The sequence below is a fragment of the Diabrotica virgifera genome, chromosome 2 (assembly GCF_917563875.1).
Source record: "Diabrotica virgifera virgifera chromosome 2, PGI_DIABVI_V3a".
Lineage (NCBI taxonomy): Eukaryota > Metazoa > Arthropoda > Insecta > Coleoptera > Chrysomelidae > Diabrotica > Diabrotica virgifera.
In genome coordinates, this window is record NC_065444.1 from 41,640,025 (window position 1) to 41,652,993 (window position 12,969).

At 33.0% G+C, this 12,969-nt stretch overlaps 1 protein-coding gene across 4 annotated transcripts in view; it reads right to left on the minus strand.

Moving 5' to 3' along the window:
• Nucleotides 1-8,239, minus strand: part of LOC114327975 (myosin-13) — a 28,183-nt gene extending 19,944 nt beyond the window's left edge. For 3 of the 4 annotated variants that reach the window (XM_028276703.2, XM_028276705.2, XM_028276704.2), the window contains exons 1-3: nt 6,893-8,151; nt 2,187-2,420; nt 1,856-2,077 (exon numbers count right to left, since the gene is read on the minus strand). In XM_028276703.2, coding sequence (XP_028132504.1) covers nt 1,856-2,077; nt 2,187-2,420; nt 6,893-8,023 — 1,587 coding nt within the window. In that variant the 5' untranslated portion in view covers nt 8,024-8,151. The other variant, XM_028276702.2, reaches the window with a different exon arrangement.
• Between the last annotated feature and the right edge of the window lie 4,730 nt (nt 8,240-12,969).

Here is a 12,969-nt window from a genome sequence, read left to right on the forward strand (position 1 = left end):
CAAAAAGGCGTTCCAAGATTGCGGCTGTAATTTTGAATATTTTTTCGAGATATTTGGCACACGTATTCGTAATATAATAAAGAATGGCGGTACAGAGCCCAATTTAAAAAATATATCAATATGTGGAAATTACTCTGTAATTAAATACAATATTAAAAAAACAAGCCTGTACCGCCATTAAGAAGAACAAAAAAATACACTTTCTTCAAATAAACTTTTTTATCCGATGCCTAGATTTTGTGTCATTTTGGAACTACTAAATTTTTTTATTTCATTAGTAGTTCCAAAATGACACAGAACCTAGGCATCGGATAAAAAAGTTTATTTGAAGAAAGTTTATTTTGTTCTTCTTAATGGCGGTACAGGCTCGTTTTTTTAATATTGTATTTAATTACAGAGTAATTTCCAGAAATTAATATATTTTTCAAATTGGGCTCTGTACCGCCATTCTTTATTATATTACGAATACGTGTGCCAAATATCTCGAAAAAATATTCAAAATTACAGCCGCAATCTTAGAACGCGTTTTCGCTAGATTTTGATCGCTACTGTTTCACCTTAATAGTAAAAGTAATTATGTTTTTTTATTTTATTCATTATTTTATATTTAATATATAAATTCGTGCGACTGGATGACTGCTTACGCAAGAGGCCATTGAGAAAAAGAAGAAGTTTATGTGAAATTTAGAGGTTACCTCTGTTTTTATTGGCTGCTAGTTTCGTCGGTAGCGCACTCTCGCGGTTTGAAACTTGTACTTTTCTGATAAAATTGTTCAAATTCAATGCACAAAACTGCCACTAACAGCGCTGGCGAAAACTGTCAAATCCCCTCTATTCATCGGCTCATAGTGCATCTCTGCCACAATACATTATACTATTTTTGTACCAAAATTAACTTTTTTACAATATTTTTCACAAAACTACCAGGCCTGGATCCCGCGTACCAAAAAAAAGTTTATTAACAGGAAGCTGAAAATTTGTTAATAGCTTAACAGTGTCTAGTCGGACAAAATTTGATGTACGGGAACACTGGAACAGGGAAGTTTTAACTGTGGAACAGATTAAAAATTTGAAACGTCAGACTACGAAATCGTCCCATGTATTTTGTCGGACGGAACTTCCAATTGATTTGTCACCCTTTCAGTAAACTCTCATGCAAAAATGAGACTGCTATTTACCACCAATATAATACCTGTCATTTGACATGTTCCACGTGTCAGGCATAAGTGTTTAACGAAATGGTAACAAATCAATTGAAAGATCTGCCCGACAAAATACATGGGACGCTTTCGTAGTCTGACGTTCCAAATTTTTAACCTGTTTCACAATTACAACTTCCCCTGTTCCAGTGTTCCCATACATCAAAGTTTGTCTGACTAGACACCGTTAAGCTATTAACAACTTTCACCTTGCTATTAATCAACTTTTTTTTGGTAAGCGGTATCCAGGCCTATACGATTACAAGATTTCACGTAAATTATACATTTTACAGTGCTTAAAAATACTGACTTCAAACACAATTTTTACAATACAAAAAAGGAGTTTGTAGATACACATACCTAAAAAAATAAAAACTTTGTACCATACACTAAAAAAGTAAAAACCTTGTTAACAATTATTAATTTGTGGAATTTTAACATTAAGAGGTTATGTAAGGAATATAGACATATAATACTTTAGTGGGAAAGTCACGTGGTTGATAAACCCAAGTCGTTTAGAAAGAGATGCATACCCTGTTTACAGTCATTTTTCTCTGTTACTCTGGGGGAACAGTTTTAGATTGCAGCGCGCAGTCTACGTATGTCTATGGTAACGAACGCTTCTCAGTTTAAATAAAATGTAACGCTAGACTTACTTCATTTAACTCCAGTTCCTTCTGAGCTAAAATTTCAGACATTTGCCTATACTTTTCACACTCTTTAGCACAATCTTTTTGCACAGTTTCTAACTTCTGAACCAAGGTTTGCTGCTCACTGCTCAGTTCTGCACATTTCTTTTCTAACATGGCTGTCTTTTCCTGACTAGTATGAGCTACACTTAAAGCTCTTTGTATTTCATTCTCATAATGGGTAATTCTCTGGAAAAATATTTTTTCAATAAGTACCTATTTTATGAAGGTATTATCAATTAATAAAAAAAGCGAAATAATGTCCAAGGTAAGACCTATATATAAGTAATAATATTACCTGATCTGCATCTTCTTTTTCATCAATACGCTCATTCTTCAACTTATTTATTTCAAATTCCAATTCTACTCTATCTTTGTTACATTTTTCTAATTTGCTGACTAGTTTATCTAAGGCGTCTTGGTATTTCTGTATAGTTGTGTTTTTTGCATCATCCACTTTTACAGCCACTGACATCTTTTGTTGCAGTTCTAAATTCTTCACCTGAAGCTCTTGAATTAAGTCTTCGCAATGCTAGAAGTAATACTTATCAATTAAATCACTAGGTAGGTACCTTAAATCAATAAAATTATATCACGAAATAAACAAATAGTCCAGTTGTTTATTATTTATTTTATTTATTTATTTACGGGCAAGCCCAATTCAGAAAAGATTATTAAAAAAAAATATTACAAAGACAAAAGCAAAAACATAAACAGTGTCAACACAAAGAACAAATATTACAATATGTACTGGATAAAAAAGCTATTAAGTTAAAAGAAAAAAAATAGAACATTACGATATAAAAAACAAACAAAGTTTAAGCTTAAAAATTGCTGATAGAAATTATATCATTAACATCTACTTATATTTGTATGCTCAACAAATGGTTTTTAAATCTATCCAAGGAATTGCATAATATATTTAAGTCATTTAGAGAATTCGCAAGTCAGTGTTCGTGGTAAAAAATTGTTGTAAGTATAGTTATATCTATGGAAGCTTATGTGAAAAGTTTGAGTTTGTCTTGTTGACCGAGTAGGAACAAAAAGACTAATTTTTGACAAAAGATCGGGACAGCTACTATTACCATTAATAATGTTGAATAAGATTGTCAGACCTTTTCTTTTTCTGCGGGTTTCTAATGAAGTAATATTCAATAATAATTCAATATCCGTGTAGCTACAATATATATGTTTTTTAAAGCTACGTATCTGAGAAAGGTATACTGAACTCTATTAAGTTTATTTTTATGAACTAGATAATATCATTGATTATTAACTACCCAATTGTGTAGGTAGTTATTAATCAATGATAATATGGAGACCAAGCAGAGGAACAAAAATCGAGATGAGATCTAAAAAGTGAGCAATATAAAATTTTCATTGAATTTATATCTCTGTGAAATCACGAGATATTCTTTTAATGAAACCAAGCATTTTCATAGACTTTTGGGCAACGGTACTAATGTGGTATTTAAAGCTGAGTGAAGAGTCTAATATTATGCCTAGGTCTCTGATTTGTGTGCATGATTGCAATGATTGATCGTTAATAGTATAGTCATGTGTTAGCAAATGATGATTCATACAGAAACGCATAATATAACACTTACCAACAATTAATTCCATGCCATTAAGAGAGCACCACTGGGATAATTTATTAATATCTGATTGTAGTCCAAGAGTATCATCATGAGATCTTATTATCGTAAAGCAAAATATAAGCACTGTCATCAGCGAAAAGGAGAGCTTTTGTATGGGAAAAACAAGTGGTAATATCATTAATGAATAGATTAAATAGTCGCGGTCCCAGATGTGAATCTTGGGGAACACCTGAAGTTACAGGAAAAATGTTGGAATAACAGTGATTTACTCTAACCATTTGAGTTCTGTTTTCTAAATAACTACATAACCACCTAAATACCACACCATCAATACCATAAGAACGTAATTTATGTAATAGAAGGTCATGGTTTATCTTATCAAAGGCTTTGGAGAAGTCAGTGTACACTGAATCAACCTGCAAACCCTCCTCCAGGGCTTCAGATAGGTAGTCAGTATAATTAAGTAGACTTAGCTTAGCAGATTTACTGGAAGAAAACCCAAACCGTGAGTTAGTAATAACACTAGAGCAGTCGTAAGTAAAAAATTCAGTTATAATGCTTTCAAATACTTTAAAGGATAGTGCTTAGAATAGATATGGGGCGATAGTTCTTAATATCAGATTTAACACCTGATTTATAAATAGGAGTTATATAAGACTGTTTCCAGAAGTCGGGGAATTCACCAGAATCGAGAGAGGCATTGAAAATATGATAAAGTGGTCTAGACAGTATAAAGCTGCATTCTTTTAGAAGAATAGGAGGAATCCCATTGGGTCTCGGTCCCTTATTAATATTCAGTTGTGACAATATATCATATATTTTTGATATTTGAATGTGGTAGGAAGATACATTAATGTTGAAGTGGATTTGGTTATGGTAATAATTTAGTCATTGGTTAGTATACACAGATGAAAAATGATTAGCAAATAAATTGGATATATCATTTCCATGACAGGCAATAGAATCGTTTAGTTTCATTGTGTCAGGTATTATGCTGTTTTCTTTTTTGCTATTAACGAATTTCCAAAATGACTTAACGTTAAAGAGTTGGCAAAATTTTTACCTCTAAAAATCATACTAACAAGCTAAATTTTTATAAGAATGTCAATTTTAGGACCCCAAAAAAGATGCTCCTATGCCCGTTCTTCACCTAAAAACCTGCCTTATAGGGGGAAAACGGAAATCACTGATTTACCAAGAATCAATATCATAATCATCATCATTAGTGACTCGAAAATCCGTTGTGGATCTTGGCCTGTTTTCAAATAAGTTGCCACTCCTATCGATTCCTGACAATTTCCCTCCATCTTCTGACCCTTAGAATCATTAGGTCTTCTTCCACATCATCAATCCATCTTCTTCGTGGTTGTCTTCTACTTCTTGTGCCCTCTGGTCTTGAAAATGTTAATTTCTTCGTGTATTCGAGATCTGACATCCTAGCAATGTGTCTAGTCCATCTAAGTCTCTGCACTTTAACGAAGTTCCATATTGCCGACGCAAGTGCACATTTATCTGTTGATTGTCGCTCAGATCTGGTATTTCTCCTCCGTAATAAGGACCGCATTTTTTCTAGGTAGACATCAACATATTCAACAAGTAATTACACTAAGTACTTACCTGCAAAAGAGAACTTGTAATCCTTAAATAGATGTAGCAAAGTCCTAAATTTTTAAGTTTCTTGAATAACTATGAATAAGTAGTAATACAGAGGGTCAAAAATAGAAAGCAGTCAAAATGACTGCCCTGGTGCTTCTAGGTATATATTAACACATCTCAAAAAGTAATTACACTAAGTACCTGTAAAGGAGGAATTATAATCCTCAAGTAGATCTAGGGAAAGTCCTAAATTATCAACTTTCTAAAACAACTAGGAATAAGTAATACAGAGGGCCAAAAATAGAAAGCAGTCAAAATGACCGCTCTGGTGCTTCTAGTGTTAACGAATTTCACAATATCTGGATCGGTGTATAACTGATATAGTTCAAAGCTGTATCTTCGACACCATAGCCCATTGTCATTTACCTACAGCCCCAAAATCTTTCTAAGAATTTTTCTCTCAAAAATACCAAGAAGTCTTTCATTATTTTGAGGTAAGGTCTATGTTTCAGCCCCATATTCGCGGTGTGCAAGTACTTGGAAGGGAAACGAGAAACGTCCGTGTGCGAGTCGCGGAGAAATATTGCAACTATCTTAAATAATTCATATTGTCAATTAAAATTGTCAAATTGACATATATTTCATACCTTCTGTCATTGAAGCAGAAAAATTATATATTGCTCCACAATATTGATATGATATGCAATTATTATATAAAGGTAAATTTAATTAATTGTATTTTGCTTGCAGTACTGCATTTTAATAACTAATTTTATTTACCACATACAATTGTTTACGTTTGCATAACATAACCTGCATCTTATTTTTTCTTATTATTTTTTTGGACTATGGCCTTGACAATTATCCAGCAACCAGGACTAATATAATTGGCCAATATAATTAAAAGTGCGAATAAAAGTACAGAGCGTAGAAATAGAGGTCGCTTTGCCGAACTTGCACGGTCCCAATACCAAAACCGGTCTTATTAAGGTCTTGTATATATTGAGCTTTACTGCACGTTTTAAATTTTTATTTCCTTAATGTTTCTGGAGACTGTGAACAGTTCTATTTACTATTGCTATATGCATTTTTATTTCGTTGCTTATCGTGTTTGTTGTATTTAGTAGCGATACAAGATATGTGAATTCTTTAACACGTTGACAGACAGAACATCTACAGATGTCTAATTTCCATTGATGTAAAGTGACACAACGTCTATAGATGTTGCATTTTTCCCTATTCTGCTTTGCAAAATACATATAGTGTCACAACACTTGCTTATACATTTGATGCACTGTCCGTCAATGTGTTAACTTGCTCAAAGGTATGGTTGTTGATTTGAATTCTCTGTTGGGTATTTCGGGAGTTTTTAGAAACCAACAAAGAATCAGTATGCTCTAGAAAAAAATGTCTCAAACAAAAAATGTAGCGGAGATAATTTTGAACAAAAATGTTTATTAGCACTTTTTGTGTAGAATGACCATTCTCTCTACATTTTGTGTTTAAAACATTTTTTCATGGTTCTACAATACAGATTCTTGGAAAAATGATGTTGACCCCCCCCCCTCCTCCTACGAGGGGGGTTTTAGGAAGAAGCCCAGGGGTAGGACTGACAAACTGTTTTCCTCTTTTTTGAGGGCCCAAAAATTGACATTCTCATCAAAATTCAGCTTGTTCGTATGATTTTTAGAGTTTTAGTGACATTTTTGTCTCTAATGACTAGAGTAAAATTGATGCTAAAATGAAGAGAACAATTTTCTTGTAGAAAAGTTTTCTACAGAAAAATTTTCAAAAAAAAAGAATTTCTTACCTGTCTCCTATATTTTTCCTCTTGTAGCTTTTGTGTCAGTTGACTTCTGGTTAAGGTATTGTTTTCTGAATTCCAAATATCAGCCAAATTTAACAAACTCAGATGTGTCCCTAAATTATCACCCACAATCGTGTGCTTGCTTCTTTGTTTATGTTCACCTGCATTTTCTTTACTTTTGGCCTTCTTGCTAGGATCTTCATGCAGCTTTTTATGCAAGTGAAGAACCTTAAGGGCATTGGAATGAATTGGATCTGTCAGCAAGTTGGTTTTGATGTTTTTTGTTCTGTTATAAGCAGTAATTTGAGTTGAATCAGAACTACTATCACTACAAGAAGGTTGATCATTGAATTGTAGCAATTCTTGAACCAAATTGGAATTTTCTTTTGAGTTGTCTGTAGAAGTTTGAACATCAGATTTTTCTTTTCTTTCAGCTGTTTCTATTCTTTCTTTTGGCCCGTTTAACATATCTTGTACTCTAGTTTCCAAATCACGTATATTATATTTACCATCTCCCATTTGTAAAGTTTTTTGTCTAATAGGCTCATTTCTCCTTTCAAAATAAGTTACAACTTCAGGTTCATTATGTTTAGCACCACAATTTTCAAAGTCACTTTCTAAATTCCTCACAGCACTTATCCTTTGAATAGTTTTTACTTTTGATAAAAATGTGTCTACTTCATTGAGAAGTTGGCCATCTTTTCCTGACCTGGTATATTTGTTTGAATATGCAGCTGAAGGTGATAATTTTGACTGTAATCCTACTCTTGGGTTTCTAAGATTGACATATTTTTTAACATTAGGACTATTTGGTAAAGAATTTAATTTAAATTCCACAGGCTTTTGTGGGCTGTTTTGCGCACTAAAAGAGGTACACAAATCATCGCTACTGTTACTTTTCTTAAAACTTTCTCTAGGTCTATCCATTTTAAGTGATTCTAAAGAGTTGCTATAAAAACTTTCACAGGATTCAATTGATTTTATTCTATTCTGAAGACTACCAACTTGCTTTATTAGATTATCTACAATGTTGTAATACGGTTGGGCTGTTTCGGAATGTCCAAAACCTGATTCTGTTGAGAAAAAGTCAGGAGGGATCAGTAACAGCTCGTCTGTATCATCTGTATCAGTCATAACTGTTGATTTCTGTATGAACTAGGCGGAAGCACCTATTGAAACTCATTTCCTGGAATTAAAACATTTCAAAATTACTTTCGTTACAAAAAGTATTGACCAAACTTGGAAATAATAAAGCATTAAAGACAAACCATAATATTTAAACTGCCAAACAAATTTTGTCAACAAACATTTGACACTAGGCAACCTAAATGTCAACGAATTGAATGTTCTTTTCGCTCACAGAACAGCATCCTCACGACCTCACATATCGGTGTCAAATCAACTTACCAGTGGCGGATCTTTGGGGAAATAAGGAACCCCCAAATTACAAAATTAAAGAAAAAAATTGTTGAAACAAAAATATATGAAAAATTAAGGGAACTTAATGCATATAAGTTAATATATTTATTATGTATTTTCAAAAGGATTCCTCTTCTTCTATAAAATATATAAACGAAAGTTTTATTTTGAACATTAACAATATTGAATATAAAACTTTATTAGAACTAATCATTTGGTTACACCATTAGTGGCTTGTAAAATTTGCAAGCCAACGAATTGCCGGAGCTAAGAAGGCCGAACGACATCTATCAGGTTCAGGTTGCATCTCACTACCCACCTGTTCAGCACGGTAAAGGCCGCGTCTCACCATCAAATAATTTGATCAAACAGTTTGAGAAAACTTGACGTACTTGAGGAAGTACGTCAAAGTGACGTCACAATTGCAGTTTTTTTGAAATTCTAAAAATCACTATCAGGCTAGTTTGATCAAATTTTTTGTATTGAGTTGTCTAATTTGTTTGTACTTTATTTAAAATTAATATTTTTCATTATTATCCACAATGAACACTCAGGATGTGACGTCACTAACTGTCACTTTGTGTCACTAACTGTCAAGTTTGATCAAATTATTTGATGGTGAGACGGGGCCTTAACATTCCAACAAAGATTAGTTCTCGATACTCAGAATAGGATTAGAACTAATAAAAATAATAAATAATTGTGACACAATTATGTCACTCAACTATTTTCAACTCCCGAACTAACAGACGCCGAAGATGTTTACCGGGAACCTTTTTTTTATACAATGATTTATGCACCGGTGGTTGATAGATTTATGAGGGACCCTAATTAAAAGAAAGATCTCGACAGTTGTTTAAATACCTTTTTCTAATAATTGTTCTTTTGTTATTGTACTAGAAAATTCGATTTTACGTGCTTTAAGTTATTATGTAAATACTCGTTTATTCTGAATCATTCTTTTGATATGTACATTATATATGATGTTTTGATGAATATTGATGTATTTTTTGTAAATTTTAGTCATTTTTTGGGGCCAGAGGGAGGGCAAATGCCCCCTGGACGCCCAAATGACGCCCCTGAGTTACTACAAATAAAATGGTATCTTTGGATGGTGAAATGATTGTGAAAAGCAATAGTTTTAAGTACCTAGGATCGGTATTACAGAGTAATGGAGAAATAGATGGAGATGCATACAGTAGAATTAAGGCTGGATGGATGAAGTGGAAAGAAGCGAGTGGTGTGTTGTGTGACAGAAAAATTCCAATGAAGCTGAAGGGAAAATTCTATAAAACAGCCATAAGACCGGCTATGATGCACGGAACTGAATGTTGGGCAGTGAAAAAGAAAGAGGAACAACGAATGCATGTGGCGGAAATGAGAATGCTTAGATGGATGAGTGGAGTGACAAAGAAGGATAAAATTAGAAATGAGTATATTAGGGGAAGTCTAAAGAAGACCAAAGAAGACCTGGGGGGAGACGATAAGGCAGGACATGTTGGTAAAGGGGATTAACATTGATATGACCCAAGATAGAATTGTGTGGAGAAATGCAATTAGGGAAGCCGACCCCGCATAGGGATAAGGCAAAGAGAGAATGTGATAGCGCCAGAAGCATTCTAACTAATTTCTACTCTTATTGGGGTTTCCTCAGAGAACGCATAGTTGATTTTCTCTGAACAACTAAAATTCAGGCCAGCAGCCTTGGTCCACAAACGAAAGATCATGATGACATGGATGCCGTGGCGGCATCTGCTAAATACGAACGAAAGTTTTACTTTCAATATTAACAATATTGAAAATAAAACTTTATTATCAGGACTAAGCTTCTGGTTACACCACTCGTGGCTTCTAAAATTTGCAAGCCAACGAATTGCCGGAGCTAAGAAGGCCAAGGGAGATCTATCAGGTTGCATCTCACTACCCGCCTGTCCAGCACGGTAAAATACCAACAAAGATTAGTACCCAATGCTCAGAATATGAGTAGAACTAATAAAAATAATAAATAATCATTTCGTTGTGAACCGAAGCAAGAGCCGTCTTACTTTAGTTAGTTCAGAGTTTCTGCCCTTATTATGATTTCTTCAGAGAGCGCATATTTGATTCTCTCTGAACAACTAAAATTCAGAGTCAATTATAAATACACTAATGAAATAAATACACTAATGAAACTAAAGTTGGATTTATAGTTTGACGTAGCGTAGACGTAGACGCCTTATGGCCGCGTCTCACCATCAAATATTTTGATCAAACAGTTTGAGCAAACTTGACGTACTTGAGGAAGTACGTCAAAGTGACGTCACAATTGCAGTTTTTTTGAAATTCTAAAAATCTGTGCTCTCACTATCAGTCTAGTTTGATCAAATTTTTTGTATTGAGTTGTCTAACTTGTTTGTACTTTATCTAAAATTAAAATTTTTCATTATTATCCACAATGAACACTCAGGATGTGACGTCACTAACTGTCACTTTCAGTTTGCTCAAACCAGTTTGATCAAATTATTTGATGGTGGGACGCGGTCTACATAACGGAAGAGTTCACCAACTTTCATCTTTTACAGTGCGTTTCTTACGTCTGGCCAATCAAAATTAAGAATTTTGTTCTGTCACCCAAAGTGGACACGCCCTCATCAATTTTGTAAAGATATAGTTGTTTATCAACATATTCGAATTTTGTTAATTATTTTATTTCGATGTTAAGTTATTAATTTAATAAAAATATATCTTAAGTCCACTTTACATCAACAATAATTGAATAAGAAATTGACAACAAGTTATTCAAGGTCAAATTTGACTTATACAAAACACAATTCTACATCCAATTTTGCCGTGAATAAAAAGAAAATAAAGAAATTTGACAAAATAAAACATATCCAATTGTTCTATTTCATCAAATTCCTTCATTTTCTTTTACAAACCATACATTTTGTACACGACAAATCTGGCCTTGAATTTGTCAATTTCTTATTCAATTTATTGTTGATGTAAAGTGGACATTAGAGTCATTTCAATATTTCAGATAAATATGAGTTGTTTATTAGCCTAATTCGGGGTTATATACACATATTATACGATAGGTAAATCCAATAAACATTTTAAAGACCAGGAAATGAAACAAAATAGTTGGAAATCCCACGGCATGCGGCACCTAGGAGCATATCTTCGTTTATTTCCTAATCCATGTAACACAAAACAGAAAAATATTATAATAAATAATAGTATAAGTATAAATAAATAAACACAAAGTTTGTTTATTACTGTTCGCATAATTTATAGGCTATGTTGTTGAATTAGCAAGTCATTGTTTACTCTTTCTACTCATGCGCAAAAATTCCGCTACGTCGATCTATAAATTTACATAATATTTTCTTACGTTTCCAGTCCGTTTCTTACGTCTCCGTTGCGTCTACGTCTACGCTACGTCAAACTATAAATCCAACTTAAGTCAACACATAACTTTCACACTAAGGAAAGACCAATGCCCAAAAATTAGCCTTAATCAAGTCAACGTACCCCAACAGAATATCGTCAAATACCTGGGTCTTCATCTTGATTCTAAATTAAACTGAAAACAATAAGTTCTAAAGAAGACGAAACAAATTGAGTTGAGGGTGAAAGAAATTAATTGGCTTATAGGTCGAAAATCTCGACTCTCAATTGAGAACAAAGTGCTCATTTATAAAATAGTCATCAAACCTATATGAACGTACGGAATCGAACTATGGAGTTGTGCCAGCAAATCAAATACAAAAACTATCCAAATAACTCAATCAACAATTCTACGCACCATCGCAAATGCCCCGTGGTACAAGAAAGAGCCAACAGATACCATGAGAAATTGGAAAGCCAACCAATTAATATTACCACTACTGCAAAATTTGCATACTGCATATTTATTACCACTAAACAACAGAAAATTGCAAAGATTATGGCCCACAGATCTTCGCTGAATCTGACGTGAAACCGCTGGGTGATGTACAGCCGGTTCCTAAAAAAACTGATACGACTCTTAGTAAGATTTGATCATGTTGAGCAGTGTATTTGATTGATCTGACATTATATTTATTATGACACACAAATAATAAAATAAACAAACAACAAACAACTGATTACATATTATATTAATTCATAAATTGTACTAATTATTAAGGTCTAAATGTTTATATTATTTTAAATCTATCTTAACTTTTATATTAACTATCTAAATGATAGTTTTTACATCAAATAGATCACATAATTATTGTAAACGTGGATTATACAACAAAACAAATTAATATTCAATTCAGCCCTGTAACTTATTAAAATAAATATTATAGAAGTTTTCAGGGACTTTCAGCCCTCGGTAATAATGTAGTCTTTCATTCTGAGTTTAAATTTTTCAAAAATATTTATTAGTTTTCTCAGGATTCGAAGAAAATGAATACAATTAAAATACATTGAGAATTTTGACATGCGTCACAATTTTGCATTAACTCAATGTAAAATTCTAAACTGTTAAATTCCAGCTTCCCTAATTATTTGACATCAAAAGACATTAGAAACTATTTGTAGAGGATTGAAATCTGTATTGAAAACAACTGTTAAAATTGGTCTACGTAATTAAACATATTCCAAAATTTTGTAAAAATGTAATACATTTCAGTTTTCAGCCCAAACTTAGG